Source organism: Achroia grisella, unplaced genomic scaffold (genome assembly GCF_030625045.1).
Source record: "Achroia grisella isolate CSIRO2021 unplaced genomic scaffold, CSIRO_AGI_Agris_v1 utg900, whole genome shotgun sequence".
Classification (NCBI taxonomy): domain Eukaryota; kingdom Metazoa; phylum Arthropoda; class Insecta; order Lepidoptera; family Pyralidae; genus Achroia; species Achroia grisella.
Window position 1 is genome coordinate 1658087 of NW_026713059.1, and position 20464 is coordinate 1678550.

At 32.2% G+C, this 20464-nt stretch overlaps 1 protein-coding gene across 1 annotated transcript; it reads right to left on the reverse strand.

Annotated features, from left to right (window-relative positions):
• Window positions 1-8792: 8792 nt before the first annotated feature.
• On the reverse strand, window positions 8793-15093 carry LOC131853245 (TNF receptor-associated factor 6). Its single transcript, XM_059204087.1, has 8 exons — window positions 15023-15093; window positions 14795-14837; window positions 13704-13858; window positions 13006-13124; window positions 12237-12430; window positions 10883-11043; window positions 9677-9919; window positions 8793-9246 (listed from the first exon to the last, which is right to left on the reverse strand). The coding sequence occupies exons 2-8, from the start codon at window positions 14831-14833 to the stop codon at window positions 8919-8921; spliced, it is 1239 nt and encodes a 412-aa protein (XP_059060070.1). The 5' UTR covers window positions 14834-14837; window positions 15023-15093; the 3' UTR covers window positions 8793-8918.
• Between the last annotated feature and the right edge of the window lie 5371 nt (window positions 15094-20464).

Here is a 20464-nt window from a genome sequence, read left to right on the forward strand (position 1 = left end):
AAAACCAATTTACGTATTTTCATTTGACTGACCTTTTTCTGCATAACGTGGATGTAAAATGTGATTTTTGCACTACACTGGTAATATTATATGCACCCGATGAATATCTGTTTATATTATTTTAGGTACCACTATAAAAAAATATATAAAACTGATTAACAATGGAGTAAAAGTTAACATAAAACGGATCTCAACGGGGGATAGAGCAGACTATATTGTCCACTTTCTGAGCGCATACGTCTTCGTTTCGATATAGATTAGTAAAAGAATTTGCTAAAACGAGTCATTTAGGAAGCTCTCAATTATTTGATCTATTAATCAGTAATCAAATAACGTGTACGAAATGGGAATGTTTAAAAGTAACTAAGTTTATACCTATTTCTACAGCATTATTAGAGATTGCACACAGAATGGTTGGATGCAATATCCAACCCCTTTTCAGAAGCCGCAACTTACGACCGACGAATGCCATGATAGATGCTATCATGGCATTCGTCGTAAGTTGCCCCCCATATATTATGCGATATCCTTGTTTATTTGTATTTTATGTAGTTAAAAAAATCAAAATTATCACCTGTTTTTCTTGTACACACTGGTGGAGCATCAGGAGGTTGACAAGATGCCTGTGCATGAGGTCAGGTCACTTAGCCCATTCTAATAAATTTACCATGAATTTATTACGATGGTTTCCAGGAGAAACCACGGTGGATGTCAACCTGACAGTACATTGCGAGCAATGGTGTTATCAGTCCATATTACTACAATCCCCTACCCCTTCCTCGTTATCTTTGTATTAAGTTTCTGAAGAATTAAAAGAATACGTACTTCAATTCCAGCTATAACTGGCAGTGGTCGCTACGAGGCAGAACCTGAAGAGTTGAGCTCGAGTAGCTTCAGTTCTGCATCCCGCGCATCCCTCGACCCTCCATCGTCACCCACGCCCAGCTGCAGTGGCGATAACCTGCTGCACTTCCCAGGAGATTCCAGCAGTTCTGTTTAACACGTAAATCACCTAATGGCCCACTGACAGTGAAACGTTATCACTGTTATTGTTTCTAATGTTATAGTATCTAATAATTGTGACTTAAGACACAAGGGATTTTTGTACACGAAGATGGAATAGAGAGTCCATCTGCAATATAGATAGGCTGGTAAGATGCCAGTGGCAGTTATTAGGTTGAGGTCATCCGCATCCTATCAACTGCCAGTTCCACAATTAACTTTATAGTTCACTGTGACTCAGGTTGCATTGTTAGTAATAGACCAAGAGTCCATTACTTACAATCCTCTCATCTCTTTCACAACAGTTTCTAAAGAACGTGAGAGGATAATTCTATAGTACTGCAAGCGTGTGTATTGGATTCTTATTGTTATTTAAAGAAACAAAATTTCGATAGCCAGTCATGGTTATAAATAAATAAAGTCAGGGATGTGATATCGGAAGTCACAAGTCTTTGGTGTTCATGGACCATACAAGCCAAGATATTGTAGGTTTAGTTCAGCTCCCGTTGGAACTCGGTTCTCTCTGGCTATCTCATGTCAGGGAAGTAAATATAATAAAATGTATTTTATTAAACTGTAACATATCCGATAAATAGAAGCGTGTCAAGGCCATATGTGGGAAGATAAGAAAATGCTTGATGTGGGTGTGTATTAAATGTATTAATATTATTTAGGTTATCTATTAAACGTTCACATTTATAAGCAAACAAGGAATTGTAAAAAGAACCTCAAGTACTTTTTTAATGTACGTTGTAAGAAAACAGTTGCAATGCATTAAGTACGCACTGGACATTAAAATTCAGCATCCCTCTCTAAAATAAATATAAATGCACGATAAAAGTGGGGGACTATTCCCATACCGTAAAGAACTTTTTAACGTAACAAGACATCTAAAACACCTCCTAACATCAGTTTTTCTATTAATAAGATCGGAGAAGCGACTTATGATGATTGAAAATGCTACGTGTACCCTTTGTTAGAGGAATGAGGCAGGGGATCGTAGTTACGATGGCCTGAGTCCAGGTTCGAACCCCTCACAGTGTCCTCAAACTAAAGTCGTATCTATCAGTCAGGGGGTTGACTTTAAGAACTTGTAGTGGGTTTAGAATGCTGTCTGCAGACGCCCCATTTTCGACGGTGAAGTTGTAAAATTCAGCTGCGGCTAACAGGATTAAGTATTTTTTGAAATAAGAGCTCCTTAAATTAATACATACAAAAACATGAGGTTTAAATGGTTACAAATTCAGTTTATTGGTTGTTTTAAGCTGGTTGTACAAAGTAATTGTAGGTGGAATGCAATGCGGTACTATGATAGAAAGGCGCAATTAGCGGTAATATGACAATGTTAGTATTATGTTGGATAAAAACATCGTATGACTAATTAATGGCGTCGCGGAATTGATTGCACAACATGACTATGCAGACGCTTTGTTCAGGCAGCAGCAGGGACAGTGTTGATAATAGGATTGCCATTATAAAACTATTTAAAATCTGTATATTTTAATTACGAAATTATAGTAATGGCATGTATTTATCAGGATTCGATTTAATATCATTGTTCTAAATTCATTGAACATTAAATTTCATATAATAATTTTTCATGTAAGTAAATTACGAATAAATCCAAAAATGTTGGACAGTCCAAACAAATCGAGATGGTGATCCTAGTCGGTAGCGAAATAAAACAGTATGTACACACAGACTGGAAGAAATATGTATATAATCTCGATAAGTAACTCACGTACAATTAATGTGATAATATATACATAGCAGGTAAAATTAAAAAAAAACCACTATCAAATTTCAACATTTGCAAGACTATTAAATGTATAATTTAGTACTGTTAAAAATTTTTATCTCATGATATCATTAACAATTTTATCATTCTCATAAAAACCTCTAATATTTCAATTAACAATTTTATAATTCTCATAAAAATCTCTAACATTTCAAATGCAGTATGGTAAAACTAAAAAACTATCTCAATCAAAAATGTCTTATTGATAGATACTAATTCCATATTCAGGTCGCTAGCAACAAAAAGTTAATTGTTTCCTATACAATATTAAAACGAAAAAGAGAGCCGTCAAATTTAATTGCTTATTTTTAATACGGATATTGTGTAGCATTTATATAACTAAAGTTTAGAATTAATAATTTATGAAAAACTATATATTATCTATACCAATATCGATAATGTACTTTTATATAGACGTACAGGCAGATGGCGTTGAAATTCAAAGTTTCAATTAGGTGTATTCTATCTATGATGCGATTTATTCGTCTATTTCGAGCGCACCCTTAATGTAAATTATATTTATTATATAGATTATAAAATTTTATATGAAATCTATAATATATTCAGTAGGTATATCTTTTTAAACTTACAATATATTAATAATAATTTTGTTCAATTTGACAGAGACCACAGCTTATTTGTGTAACGCTAATAATAATAATTCTCATTTGAAACACTGTTTTTAAACTGGTAACGAAAAACTTTCTTTTCCGTATTTAATCAATTTTATTAAATAAAATTTTACAGACTTCATGTAAGACACATTATGACAACAGGGGAACAGTTAATAAATCTTGATAATAATTATTAGTAATATTGTTGCACAATTCAGTTCAGATAATTATTATGTGTACCTAGTTTTTTATAGTTAGAAGAAGCATATTAAATTCTTTATTTGCATTTCTCATGTTTTTAAGGTCAGTTTTGATTATCCACTTGATTCTTTTAATAACTATCCTTGCATTTGTTTATCATAACTGTGATATGAAGTAGAAATTGTAAAATTGAGTAGGTTAAATGGAGGAATTTATAGATGTAATCAAAGGAACAACGTCAGATTTGCAGCAATTTTATCTCGTTTTCATAAAATTTTTGGCATATCGTCTTGTACAATACCATTATGCATGAGATATAGAAATCTTACTTTACGGATAAATTGATAAGATTTATACCCTTCTGTCTAGATAACTGCATAAGCAATGAAACACGTTTCATACCATGTTTTGGACAAAACCGATTCCATAATGGGAAATTTACGTGTATCATTGAACAATACGCGTTACGTTGGTGTAAACATGTTCAATATGATGTATACAGAAGAATAAAAATATCACTGAACACAATAACGGGATATTTCCCGTAATTATGATCTAGCTAACGATATTTCGACACTGTCACAGCAATCTACTTGGGATAATTGATATAATCATGGTAAATATGCCGCGTATTATAATGTGTACAACGGTGAAAAGTTTGAAAATTTTATTATGTTTTGGAAACGCGGTGCCACCGAGTAAGCTATTGGAAATTACTTTTTGTTGTATTTATTATCAAACATTCCAATTTCATTAATAATAAATCGTCATATCATGTCACATATTATGTTTATTTTATTTGAAACAAACGGACCGCTTCCTTCCGTTGTACGAGTCTTCCTTATGTTAATGATTTCTTATTTATGAATAATTATTTAATTTCTGAATATTGCTAGATGAAATATAAGAAAATTGTGTATTGGTAAATTTATAAAAAACTTAGCAATGTACTTATCAAAGAAATGAAGTGTAATGTAAAATATTTTGCTTATGTTAAATAATGACGTTGAGCCTGAGGTACCATTCCCTAAACTTATCCCTTAATCTACAATTGTTATGTGATATACGGACGTATTATTATGTCAAGTAAAGTAAAGTTAATAGAAAATAGATTGAACTCAAGTTTATACTTGGGTTTAATAAAGACGCGAATAAAAAGCAGCCTTACATATTTTTAACAAATGTTATCCCGTTCAAACGAAGTAAACCTTCGACATTACAATTTTAGAATACGTTTGGAGAATGATACATTAGTAATGGCGCCATTATATCGTAGTCATTTGTTTTCATTAATATAATATAATTGGGCAAAGAGATTTGCATCGGATGGTATGGCGTTCTTTTAATCTTGCTCACCTCAATGAGAGCTAGGCATGATTTATTGTATATGCATGTATTTAGAAAGTAATTAAGCGTCGAATGTTATAGTCAGTTGATATTATTTGATCTAAAATTGTTATTAGAATAACAGTAAGGTAGGTGCCCTAATTTAGTAATGTACTATGAATTAATTATGCGTACATACTTAGTACCACAGATCAAAAGAAGTAGGTAGGTATAGTAGATCTATAGGAGAGCATGGCAATACTACGCGATATTACACATTTGTATCTGAACAATTTGAACAAACGAATAACAAATCTGTTTCATGACACGAAGAATTATATTTATTTGACTGGCTACGTAGCAAATTAATACATTTGTTTATATGTGTCGAGGGGTATGCGTGCGTGTTGGTGATAGTGGTTTTCTAATTAATTTCTTATTATATTTCTATCTACTTCTTTTTCCTGTGGTTAATATAGAAGTTATATATGGTCTAAGACAATTGATGCTAGAATTTTTGAAGTGTAGATTTTATATGCGGAAAATACAATAAAAAAAATGTAAAGGAAAATGTGTGAAGTAAATCCCAAATATTATAGACTGAAGTCTGCACAGTAAATTTGAACCACCGAGTGGGTTTCATTTATAATAGGCGATGCCAAAGTTAAAATTGAAAACAATTGATATATTTTTTATAAATGGTCTCATAAGAAAACAGATAACATTTAAAATATGAAAGAAAATAGTATATAAGCAGGTGTATTGCTTCTTTTCTACTTAATGGAAACTAATATTAATTCACATGCATGTGTTGTGTGCACTTGAGATTTGTTAAAATTATCACATTTACTTAAATTTTATTAAAAGTAGCAAATATTGAAATAATAAAAAAATCATGTTAATTTGCAAGTCGTACTAGGAAAACATTTATCGTTATTAATTTTATTATCAATAGTTCAATATCATCAGAAGTTATGACCTTTATTCTCTGCAAGAGGCTTGTATGGATAAGGACTAACGGTACTGTACTAAAAGATATCGGTAGTGTCTAACCGAATTTAGGTAAAGCGACCGAAACCGATTTTCGGATAAATGCTTTCAGTTTCGGCGGAAAACTCGATTTTTTTTTATGTATTTATAAATACATATATGTATAATTTTCGAGATTTGATATAGTTATATAACTGTGAAAACTATGATTTTGATGTAGCTCAATTTATTCAACTGAAATGAATCTGACACTATTTCTCGTGATCTTGAATATTAGTCGAAAATGATATATACAACAAAGTTATTAATTAGTTAGTATGATATATTTGTTGTCGAAACTGAAAAGAAACAGATTCTCTCAAATTTTGCGCCGTAATTGGTCCAAGCTGAAAGTTCGGTCAGACACTAAGTTAAGAAATAGGTACATAAGTGTAAAGTATGTGCCATGTATAGTAGAAATTATAAGATGGTAAAAAATGTACATACTTAATGAAATCTATATTATTTTTATATAATTTTCATAATCTGACCAATTTATTGTACTGGCATTATATTGTATTATTATTTTACAAACACTATTTAGTTTTAATGCGAGTTTTGAGTATACTCCGCTCGCTATAGCATGTTCCAGGTGGACATTCAATTGTTCTGTCTGTAAATGTCAATAAACATTAAATAAAATACAGTTCTATCAAAGTTGCATACCATGTTGTAGTGTACGGAGTATAGTTCTACGTTCAATTAGAATTTTCAAGTTCTGTTTAAGTTGCTTCACGTCAACTGTATTCAAAAATTCTGAATGAGATAGAAACGTGTATTCCCTGTTATTTTTTTGGCGGAGTGCGTTTCTATATAGCATTTTCTACAATCATACACGACTACCACAGCACAGAAGTGTGGTACTTAATGCCACAGCTGAGTGCCGGTCAGGTTATAACAAGAAGTCTTGCAAAACTACGAGTTTTTGTTGTCACTTCGATGGAGACAATTATGTGATGGTTGCATGTGATAAGGATGTTAATCGCTAGCCTTAGTATATTTATACACTTGTAAGCTAAATTCCTATATTTTACTAAGATGTCTAGTACGTAAGTCGATTTATATTATTTTGTAAGACCTGCATTACCAATACAACAATATAAATTCTCAAGTATCTGCGTTGTTATTTGTGAGTACCTACCCTATATTTATATTAATCGTAATTAACTTCATTGCGAGATAAAACAAGAACAATTTTACAGTAATATATTTGTTATAAATAATGAGGAGGTAAGATTGTTTATTGATCGATTCTAAAGATAGAATTGAATTATGGTCACATTTGGTATAATATTAATTTTATTGAACAAAAAAATAAATATCACAAATATAAAAATAATAATCTTTTATAGCACACATTTTTAACATTGTACTTATTTACTACACTCATAAAAAGAACTAACATTATTATTCAACTAATGAACAAAAATTTCTAATGTCACATGTGATTTATATAAGCCTATTTTAACGATAAGTATTTTTATCTCTTGAAAACGAAGAATAATCTTGGCCAGAAAAGAACCATTAAATAGTTAAAGCAGATTTATAAGATAGGCGGTTTTATAAATAATGGTGGTATAAAAAGAACAGTTACTATCGCAAAAGCAATATTAATATTCTCAAGTATAATAATTACAATATAAAAATGTGACACTGGAATGTATATGTATACTTAATCACATAATTAAAAGATTACAAGAAATACTGTTATGTTATTAAATACTTTTATAAAATTTAATAATACAATTAAATATATTTTTTAAAATGGACGGAATATAGATTAGAATACGTTCAATACATTACAATATGTTATACCTATATATAATCTAAAGAGAAATAATAACATATTTTTTCTACATCTTCAATATCGACACTTTAATAGAAAGAACGATATTATTGAATGAAAATCAAGTCCATGTTTAACTATGGCACTTGTCCTTTCATCATTAGAAAAGTCTCACTTTATAGCACCAATATAAATTCAATACATCAGATGCAGAAGAAATACCAGTTCTGAATTTTGCTCTTAAGACTAGGTTTTTCTAAAATTACTATTGAATATGGGGCAATAGTGCTTTTAGAATCGATAGGTTTTAGAAAGGTATATATAAGCATATGCATTTCTGGTGTCGTAATCATTTATAGATAACTAGTTTTAAATGGCGACTCAATATATATACCATAATGTTGTCACACAATCTAGTTGTTGAGATGAAATACTCCTCCACATAAATAACATAAAAACAAATAATACTCAATACTGAGTACACAAAGTATACTTTGTATCTTAATAGCTACATATATTAATGACGGTATAGAAAATATAATAAACAAGAATAACGATGATTGAGAAGGTATTGTATGTATTGAGTCGCCTGCATTCGGCCATTTTGTACTCATTACAGTTGACACTATATACCGGTAGATTGTAGCATGATACAGTAAGGCAATTCAATTAAGTAGAATATAAATTTAAAAAAAACTTTTTTTATGGTGAAAACTTACTCCATTATTTTAACACAAATTTTAATCGCGTAATATTGACTTGAACAACGTACATTTTATTGTGCGTGTGTTTGTCTACTCTATCTCCTAAACAGCTGGACTAGTTTGGATTTAGGTTTTAGCGCATTTTCTATGTGTTCCTGGTTGGTTCGAAAACAATTGGAGCCGGCAAACGGTACTGGAGTCGGTATGTCAGCAATTTAATTTGCTGAACAGCATTTCAACGTCACATAATTTTAAGCGGTAGTATATTCCCTAGCTATAAAGTACAAATATTGTTAACTAAACAATGTTAATAAATATTGGTAACTGGTCTGCCAGAAATAGTAATTTTTTCGATCTGCAATAAGGGTCCTCATATAAATATATATAATTATGTCTTCGATTTTCCATGCGGAGGTCATTTCTCATACCCAGTATTAAAAAAATATTCACTCCTCATGTCATACACATTTGATCTGTACCCTAATTATTAAAGTGTCATCCTTCACAAAACCATTGTCTACAACATCCTCGATCATCGCGTACGTAGTATACCCGAAGCCTCTAGGGCATATATCCAGCGTGGGTTTCTTGAACGCCGTTAGATGAGATATAGACATCATTGTGTCCTTCTGCGTTTTATCAGAGTCATATTGGTTGATCATGGCGAATGATATGCGACCGTTGAACGGCCATTCCAGAGAGTTGTCGTGTTCTGATCTCATCATATGCACGTGGAGAGCAAAGCACTGAGGATTTTGTGGTGATATGTTGAGACGCAGGCAGAATCTGTGAACAACAGCGGTTTGATTTTCTTTTTTCTTTTATGTAACTGGAATTGGTCAAATGTGAATAAAAAACCTTCATGGTTATATTTAATGGAAATTACTTTTTTTACATGTTTGTAAGGGTGTTACTCCTCACCTGTCCCTCGGAACCGCAGCTGACTGTCATTAGGCTTTATAAAACAATTATCTTAACCATCTTAGTACTTTTGTACCCGGAGGAAATTGGTCACCTGGAACTGTTCCTGGCTTACGGACCATAATATATTAGGGCGCTCTTTACATTAATTATGGTAAGCTTTACTTCAAATTTTGTTTGTTTAATTACAAACAAAAAAGTTACAAGAGTTTTCGGAGGATCAGTACTTCATAACATAATTTATGTAATCACACATGTTTTACAAATAAAGAATAACAGTTGAACAGCAACTTACCGGTAACCATAAGGCGACGTATAAAATCCAGGACTGTACAGCATACTGTTGTGGTTCTGTGACATCTTTTGCAGTCTGTCCTTGAAGCATTCTATTTTCCATATATAATTGCCCATGCAGTAGCGCACGTGGTTATAGTTAGTAAGTGCGGACAGTACATCCACTTTTTTGGTCAAATTGGCGATACAGATCGCCTGCTCGCGGTTTCTCTGTTCTAATATAACGACTCGTTCAAAGACTGACCTGAAATATATATATATATTTATACATATCTACATTGCTAGCCATGATACAGTCAAGTTGATTTCCATGCGGTTATCCACGATGGGCTAACTGACCTGACCTCATGCTTATCCTATCAACCTTTTGGTGCCACGCCAGTGTGAGCCGTTAGAATAGGAGGGTATATCATTTCATTATCATCCATTAAAAAAACTATTTTTAACCCTACTAACTCTGTTTTTTTAATTAAAAGACAGCATATGTCCGATTTTGCTATACAATTTAATTTCAGGTTATGATTTAATTAACATCCGGTCAAACGTAACGATCAGAAACACACAGATTGTAAAGATTACTTTAAGCAATAAGGCCTCCTTATTGTAACTATACATGTGTTTTTAATATATTGTCTTTTCTTCACTGTATATTACAAATAAAGTTTGATAGAATAGATATATAATCTATCTATAGATAGATAGATAGATGATTTCATGTTTATAATATAAGTATGTTAGTACAATATTAGCGTGGTAGATGTTAGACAAAGTCGGTGGCGTAGGCAGAGCCGCCTCACCTATTTCTGTCACCAAGCAGTTTAGTTTGATAGATAAAACGCAGCACAGATATTACAGGGTACAGACTTGGCAACTTATTTCTCAGGTATGGTGGAGATCTATATATTTTGCTACATATGTTCTTCATATTCATGTACTGTTCATATATAGAGGGGACAGTTATCACTTTCAAACATGTTTATATTTTCATAAAATAATTAGAGTAATATATCCTCACTATTATCCCAGATCGAGTAGAAATGGTCATATTTCGCTTTAACATCGGTATTTCCTTCACAGGAATACATTGTTACAAAACAAATATGTCACCCAGGTTTGACCTAACAAACTTTTTTGAGTATTAGTCAGAGTTGTGAATGAATAGGCAATGCTGTATGTTTAACATTTTAGTTATATAAAAATAAAATACCTGATTAGGGCGCTGGTGTTGTTGAGTGGCGCCGAGGATGCCTCCGGATTGTTTTTATCGGGTGCGTCCCACAGCACCATCGCTTCTTGCTCTTTAGCGTCGATGTTTGCATTAGACATGTCATTGCTCATCTTTAACTCTGAGTATGCGTTCATTAGGTACTGCGAGAAATAGAAATATTTTATTAAAAAAAAAATATTCTACCGCTCATTCGGAATGCAGACTCATCACAAGAAGAATGAGCAAGAAACTTGTGTGTACACAACAATATTTATTTAAAGAACTTTTAAATAAATATTGTTTTAATTAAATTTACATTAACAAGGATTAGGCATGCGACAATCAACATAGAAACCGCACTTAATCTCTGTTCAATCAGATACCATTGTCAGCGTTATGAATTAGCAAGTATAATAAAGATAATAAGAATAATAATAAACCAAGACAATTCATAGTAGTCCCGAACTAAGCTGATCCTTTCGATCGATCCCTCGTCTGATTCATACATACTGCATAAATCTTAGAACGTAAAATCTACTGGGGGCATCGGTGACCTGTGGCATTGGTTTTTCGGATACACACCAGGCACCAGTTCTGCACAAATTTATACATTGGCATTAAAATTTATATGCCCAAGTGGCTCTTTATCACTGTATATTATATCAATGTTTTTGTAGAGAAAATAAATTATATTATTGAGCGGAGCGCGAAATGCGGAGCGATCTTATGATACGTTTACATTCAGCCGCTTCCCCTGCCACTCGCGCTGCCAGAAATATTGCCGGGCGACAACTGAGCGAGACGGCTGAATGTAAACATATGCTGCCACTCGCGCTGTCAATCTTTTGACTCGAGCACGAAATCTACAATCGAGGGAGCGCCGGGCGGCGCGAGTGGCAGCGCCAATGGCATGGGAATTGGCGCTGCTCACTTCCCTGCTCACTCGGGCTGAGTGTAAATAGGGCTTTAGAGATCAGATTTACACTAGTTCAAAGACCGATCTGAAATAAAAAAATTGTAATGATCTTAGTGATCAGATTTGCATTCTTTGTAACTATACTGCTTGACCGATCGAGACCAAAATTTCATCGACGGTAACACAAAAAACTCCGATCGGTCAAGGTCGAGTTTTTAAGAATAAACGCGCTCCGCTCAACCTAGTGTGTAAACAACACACCGGTGACAACCCTGGTTATTATTATTATTACATTCAAACGGGGATCGATATATCCAGTGAAATGTGGAAATGTCAAGTGTTGCGTTCACCAAGATGTCAGCAGATGGCAATGTCTCTGACACCATCTATAACATTTGTTAAGTCACTATTAATATCTGTACCATTGATTTAACTCACACTTAAATGATTCTGTGTGTCATTGTTCAAATGATTGCTCATATCATTTTCAGTGTTAAATGTTTCCTTGCAGCCGACCGCATGGAAAGAGCATGGCACCCGGATCTCGGGCTGTGAAGATGTCTGCGGAAGATTGTACTTGCATGACTCTAGGTGGGACTCAAAGTCCAGAGGACTGACGGTTGCTTTACAACCTGAAATGTTATTATAATATTTAATAATTGAGAATAAGGCTCAAAATACATAATAGACAAATATTTTCTGTGTTTCTTAAATACAATGCATTCCTTATTTTAACGTAATGTAAGAATGGTGGTAATGAAGCATACGATGCATCTGCTGGTAAATGGACGCTTGGACGATCATAGCTTGTGGACGCCTGAAATACCAAGGGTGTCACATGCGTATTGTCAACCCTCTTCAGTTCCGAAGGTAGGTGATAGACCCTGGTCTTGCTATCTCATATACTTACAATAGTATGTACAGCAGTAGTATGATACTGATATTTTTGTGGGAAAGGGGGTTAGTAGTAGGATAGTAATGTTGACTAAAAATGCCATTGCTAGCAAACTAACCATGTGAGTTTGTCCTCTGTGTGGTTCAACCTGCAAACCATCATGACAAATATGTGTATTTAACTGATGGGCTAAACTGACCTTCATATCATGCTCATCTTATCATCCTGCCAATTATCATCCATATGAATACTGGCAGTTATGTCTATGATTTATCCTAATACTTCTATAATTATTTAAAAGTATAAACCTACCTTTGCTACTATTTGGACAACTCAATGTGAGATTCAGTATCTCTCGTTTGACAAAGTTGTCTGGGAATATATTCTCCATGCCCAGCTTGTCATTATCCAATGGACAATAACCACTGTTCCTGTAATAGTAATATGTACAAAATAAAGTATTTATCTATTTTACCACTTTAAAAAATCAAAGTTGTTAAGCACCAGTGCGCACTGATATCACAAAAATTATAAATAAATGTAATAGTATCACATTTATACATAAATATTTTATTATCAATTGATATAAATGTGTTTGATTTACATTTTAATGTCATTACATGCACAAGTTTGTAACTACTAATTAAAAAGTATTTTAAAGTTATTACATTTTGCAAAAGAGAAAAAAACAATATTTGTACTAATTGTGCTGAATAAAGAATCCCCAAAACCTATAATACAGTTAGTCATCAGCCACAGTTATGGATATAAATAGGTGCAGGATCAATCTGTTACTGAAACTTCTATTATTATAGAATTAATATATTTCTTATTTATAATAATACTGTATTATGTATACAGTACTAATATTGTATGTATACTATGATTTCAATCATAGTATACAGTATTAGTTATTCTATTAGAATAGTGGTGGTTTCAAAATGGGTCTAGAAATTGTCTGTATTTGCAATATTTTGAAATTGACAGTTTTTTCACTAGAACATACTTACTTGATCCAAGGCACTATGCAATCAATGCAGAACCTGTGTCCACATGAGGTTTGCACTGGATCTCTCAACCAATGACAGCATATTGGGCATTCATGTTCAGATTTTGGCTGGTTCAGTTCAGAGTTTGAATCATTCAGTGGAGTTATTCCCAATGGCTATAAACAAGAGATTTATTTAAACCGTTAAATTTTGTAGGTTTATCTAGATGGAATTTAAATTGCTTGTTAATTAATATAACTAAATCTTCTAAATTAGAAGTAGCCTAAGCTATTCTTATAACATTCGAATACAAGTCCAGCCATTTCAGAAATTAAACAAGAACAAACAGACAGACAGACTTACAATGTTAGCTGTTTTGAATAGTCATACTCATTTTTTACTATACTACCCATTCAGGTAGCAGTGTCAGCACAAGCAGAGAGAAACATTGTAGTTGTTCTTTTAAACAAATGTAGTAATGTTTAAGTAAAAATGTGTAGGATACTAACTACCAAATAGCATTTATTCTATATAGCCAAAATATTAAACATATAGTTGGTTGAGTAACAAAAAAAATAAGTTGAAGTGATAAGGGCAGTCCAATCCCTACAAGCAGAATCAATTCATGAGTATGATCAAACCAATCCTCATTGCTTGAGTGCAATATATATTTTAGAAAGTTTAATAATCCGGCCCATCATATTGCTACACTATGGATGGAGTAAGCATGAATACTCAAGATATCCACATCATAACTACATTATATTATTATGTGATAGTATTCTATTGACACTTTATATAAAAAAAGTATATTAGTATAATATATTACTTAATAAAAATAAACAAATTTAAAAACATATTGAACTTCTATTATCACACATTTAAATTAGTTTACAGGGGAATTGATAGTAGGTCCTATCCTGTACATTATCAAACTAATAGAGTAGAAACTATTATACTTAATACCTTGTGTATTCGTCAAGATAAGGTGTGATTGGATGTTGGAAATGCATCTGTCCTCATGCCCACACTATCATCGTCCACTAGAGTCAACATATACCAAATGGTGTGTATACACCCTCATTAATCAATTTAATATGAAATCTACTCACCACTATGCCTTCCGAGGCATTTTTGTTTGGTTGTTCCATAACTCTGTAATTAGATAGCATTACAAATGAGAATTTAATGAGTCAACATAGTTTTGAGAAATTAGATGTGTAAATTTTCACTATATTTGGTCACTGGTAAGTTGAAATTGAATCATGGATTTCTCATAATTGAAAAATAATATTAATTACATTTTTTTAATGAATAATCTATTTAAAAAAAGTACTCACTGAGCAAGTAATTAAAAAGAGACACTTCCGTTTATACAAAAATAAATTATGACAGTATACCTGTATACTACCTGTGTACTGTGGTAAATTTGATGATATGTCAAAAATGACATTGACATTTAATATGAAACAACTTATACATGTCGATTCCTTAATTTTTTTTAATAGTTTTAAGACTTTTGCCAATAATGTTTGTGTGTACAAAAGTTTAACTAAAATTTCAAGTTATTTGTTATAACATGTAATATATCTTTCTCTTAATTGGAGTATGGTATTTCGGCCAGTTATTGATAGATACCATATTATTTTATAATTTCATTTACTGTGGTTGGATATTTGAATTGATTACAATAAAGGATTATTTATCGCTTTGTATTCCTGTATATTTTTAACTCTAGATAATTTCTTAAAAGAAATCAGCAAAAACTTAAATAGTTACCTATATACTTACGGTTTAATTCATATGCATATAGTTTCAACCAAGGAATTAGTCATAACATTGATAGGTAGTATCTATTTCTTGAGGATATCATCAGACTTATATAAATATTAAATTATTTGGTCAGAACCCTCGGTGTCTGAGACGAGTCTCAATTTACCGGTTTTATATGCGTATTTATTATACGGAATTATTTCCGAATGCTTTACACTGTAGTCCGTATACGTGATACGTAAAGTTGTGGAGTATTAAATTGACCCAAGTTACGTTAAGCAACTGTCATAGACATTGCGTAATTTGTTAATATTGTCACTTATAATTCCGTTCATAGTAATGTCCCCGAGAAGCGTGCCAGCGAATTGTGTCATCCGGTGAGAAGGCTTATTCATAACCACAGTAGTCTTATAGCTGATAAGAATTATAAATACTATATGCTGTAATCCATTACATATGGATATAAAAAGAAAGAAAAGCTAAAAAAATAAGGAAAACTTGTAACTGAACTTGCTTGTTACCTACTTATTTGGTAGCCAGCTTGTAATATTTAATTAGAATCTTTTGTTATATTTTTCTCTTCATTTTAAGTTATGCAAGTATATTTACTCAAGTTATTTCAGAATGCTAAATAAACGGCTAATTTACAATACTCATGCAGTATTTTCAATATTTCATTACAAATGGCACGTTTCTAGTCAGCTATATTTTGGTAAGTAGCTACTCAGTCCAAAATATTATATTATCATTGGCTCAATGTTCGTCATTTACTAAAAGAAAAATAATGGAACTGAGCAAATTGCAATATTCCTTATGTCTACAGGAAACGTTCATAAATAAATGTTAAAGACGAAACTCCATAAATATAGAATAGAACATGTAAATAATAAAATATATTTTAATATTTATGGGTGTGAGGTATATGTTATCTATATTTTTAAATAGGCACTAATGGAAATAGCAAAATAATGACAGATCGGCTGTCGGAATGTGGTAACTGTTCTCTGATCTCTAATAATTGGTATTACCTGTGGTTATGTGATCAATGGCGACATTTTCCCAGTATGCATTCTGAAGACGAAATCGCTGCTAGCTGTATAACCGGTTGCTCCTTTTTAACGTGATTCGTATGGTTGGCTATATTCTGTATCTTCGTACCTTCGATTATTCTAATTATAACATTAATAGCTGTGTAGGCAGAAATTATAAGTCCTTCGAGCCGGGTCAGAATCTGTGACAAAAATATTACAAGTGTAATTTCTTTTACTAGTAGGTATTACAAGTAAAATAATTTATGGTAATTAATCACAACTATCAGTACATATATTTATTTATGTTTATTATATGCGCCACCTACCCTTTCCTCATTTTTACTTTCTCTATCCATCCAAAGGTAGTGGAAGAGATTGCTTAGCGATTAGACCGCCTTTGTATCAGTGAATGTATTTTTTTTGTTCTGTAATTTTTGCTATTGGAGTATAAATAAAAAAAATATCAGTAGTTATTTATATTTGAAACTAGTTGTCCTCGCGGTTTTCCACGCGTTAAATTAAATATATATATATATTCTGATGCATAAGTAACATTACTGTAAAGTTTCATCAAAATTCTTTCAGTAGTTTTTGCGTTAAAGAGTAACAGTCGTCCATACTTGTATTTTTTGTGTTCGAAGGAACCCTAAAATCTCAATCTCACCGTGTCGTCGCCGGCGTACATCGATATACGTAGTCCCTATTTACAATTCAGATTACATCCAGTCTGCCGCTTGCGTAACTTAAAATTTTCCTCATAAAATATTAAAATTATACCGAAGTGATATCAAAAGCCCTAATCCGGTTATGAAAGAATGCAGAATTGTAGGTCAAACAATAAACAAGGTGTCATTTTTCGGTTCAGACACTGATCACTAGTACTTAACTTGCATCACTAGTGATTAATATAATTTCTGTATAATATTTTTTTTCAGCTGGTCATATTTGCAAATTATTGTTTCATCATCATCATCAGCTCATTGCAGTAATTGTTTGCATAGATTAAATTTGAAAGTTTTGTCTCGCCTCAATAAAATATTTTTTTTTATCACATTGTGCAATTTCTTCTACTTTAGGAACATATATTCATTTTGAAAGCTTTGTCCCATCTCATTAAAAGCAATTTTTTGGTAAAATTTCTTCACAGTTTGCCTCAGAAGCCAATCTGTTTTTGACGTGCATAGCTCAGCTCAGCTAGCGTGTTAGCGCGGGTCATCAAGATACTATTGACCCGAAAGCTGGTTCCCACTTTGTCCAGAAAGTAAATATGGCTATTCAAAGAGGCAACGCTGCAGTATCTTGAGTACACCGATGTGCCATGTTGGATTACTATTGTTTTTATTGTGTGATTTGTGAAATAAACATTTGGTCATTTAGAGGTTACACAGATTCAATTTTGATTCAATTATCTAATAGTAGTGTTAATTGATCTGTGGTACCTAGTGGTGGTTATTAGGTAATTGCAGATAGTACAATTTTTATTTGTTCCATAAAACTTACAAACTATAAAACCTCTATCAGTATCGATCAAATGTATGTTTGAGATAATTATCATTTTTTATCAGCTGGGCTGATCTGCTGTGTTCCTTTGCCATTTAACTTACACAAAGGAAAGTTAGCTTGGAATCAACATATTGTAGATTTTCATTGGTTTCGGTTATGTTATAAAAAAATTGCTTTAAACCTAAACTTACTTTTACAATCAAGAGCGTATTTAGCAGTATGCATTTTTAATTAACGGATATATCGTAATCTTTATGTTCTTTACATATGTATAATAAAATCGTAACCATGTGTGAACTGATTGTTTGACTGTTTATCTGTTTGTTTGTCAGAGTATCACGTAAAAAGGCGAGAAAGAAAAATTAGGACGAAATAAGTGAGTTTCACAGAATACATATATATGTGTCAACACATAGGCTAAAAATAATTATTAATATCTTTTTTTTATTTACCTCTCAGGTAAAATAGTTGTCGTATTAATTTTAAATACGTGATCTACGATGGTTAATTAATTTGTGAATAATATAATAGATGGTGTTGTATAAACTCTCTATTTTTCAACTTTATTTAGCATCTTCAATAGATGGCGTCGTGATCCACACCGACGAAGCACTGGTTTTAAAATATATTTTTTTATACTTTTCATATTCATCTAAGTGTTTCTATTCTCACGGAACCCCTAGCGCCTAAGCGTGACTCGTACTTGTCAGTTTTTTTTGGAGTAAAGGGGCGGTCGATCAACCTTAACGGTACTAGATGTTACGCTCGTGAAGTAACTCGCTTACATCACAGTCTACCGGTATATATATATATATATCTCTATGGAACCGATAACGGTGCTGGATTCCATTATCAGTTAGTGGATCAAGGTTTTGGTTGTATTAGGCAATATGTGCTAACTTCAGATGAATCTTTAAGAGTAATAAATTACTCTACATTTAGGACTAGTGACTCTATTGCTAGCAACCACTATAAGGTTCTCTCTAGAAATCGTCGTGGTGAAGTCAGGACGAAGTTATCTAACTAACATGTCACTTGGGGAATACATAGAAAATTCAAAGACCAAACATAACAATAAATCAATACATACAATCATATTATGAATAAAAATGTCTGTGGCGTGCGAGGAATGGAACCCGCGACCATAAGTAAAGCAGTGTGCTAAACCGCTAGACCACCGAAGCCTGAAAATGATGCATTAAATGAATGTATTTAGTTTTTAGATATATTTAGTGGTTGATGCTGAATATTTTAAGTATGGCAACCCTAATGGTGACCTTAATCGGTTCATTCGCTGAACTTTAACAATGTATCAGATAAACAGACACTATGTAACATAACAGTACTGCATAATAAAGAAATGTTAAAGAAATCTTACCTTCGAACATAAGTAGAAGAGCCATACATGTTTCTATGACCTGTTATATAAGGGCATGTACAATACAGTTTAGGTATTGCATCGCTCTATTTACATCTCGTGTAAATAAATCATATTTGATGAACATCTTTGACACATGAACAGAGAAGGTTTAGAAAATAGATTGCGAATGTTGCCTAACTTTAATATGAATATATCAACATTTAGAAACTCGGAGGCCGTTGAAATAGCTAATAGGTTTTATTTCGACGCATTACGTATAGAAGAATCCTTCGTTTGACTTCCTTAATAAATATAGAAAGTGATTTTATTGTAATCATTTAGTTCGTCGAGAACTTTGAATAATTTAAAAAGTTAATCCTTTCTGTACAATGTATGCTGTATACATGTTGTGTATTGCATTTTAACAAATTAAAAAAATATATGCTTTTTATTTTTTATTTTATAGAAACTATTTGGTGTTTCATGGTTTTACATGCCAGATAAAGTGTTCATATTTATGCTCTTTTAAAAAAAGAAGTGGTATAAAATATTCACAATAGACAACAACGCACGCACAAAAACGAGGTTAAATTGAGCCTCTAGATTAATTTATTATACGTTTGTGTATTTTGTACGCATCAATAAAGTAGACATAATTTCTAATATATATACCTCAACTTGCAAGTTTCTTCCTCATTCCCAATCATTTCTCTTATGATGAGTCTGTGTTCTGAATGAGTGTTTCATTCTACCAAACAAAAAATATGACTATTTAAAAGTGCTTATATTAAGTTTATTTGAATAAAGATTATTTCTATTTCTATTACATGTTTCTATTAATCACGCGTCTACCTACGGGCTGTCGATGTGTCAATAGAAATAAATTGAACAATTATGTATAAGAGAGACATAATATAAGTTGCTTTGATGATGCGAGTTAAGTCGATTTGATGTATTAATTGATTTATGGTACTTATGGCCCTCTTACAGTTTCTCTGTTAACTACGCTAAGGTTTTGAGCAAACACATTAGGAGTGGTTGCGATAAAAATGCTTGGTTTCAAGCTCACTAATAGAGAAAACCAACAACGCAGTGGCCAGTTGTTTGTGTTGTTT

What these genes read in the sequence shown, in the direction of transcription:
- LOC131853245 (XM_059204087.1), bottom strand. Translation starts at nt 14,833, where the DNA reads ATGGAACAACCAAACAAAAATGCCTCGGAAGGCATAGTG. An exon ending in ATGCCTCGGAAGGCATAGTG is followed by an intron (nt 13,859 to 14,794) that starts GTGAGTAGATTT and finishes TCTTGTTTATAG; the next exon opens with CCATTGGGAATAACTCCACT. An exon ending in TGCATAGTGCCTTGGATCAA is followed by an intron (nt 13,125 to 13,703) that starts GTAAGTATGTTC and finishes TTACTATTACAG; the next exon opens with GAACAGTGGTTATTGTCCAT.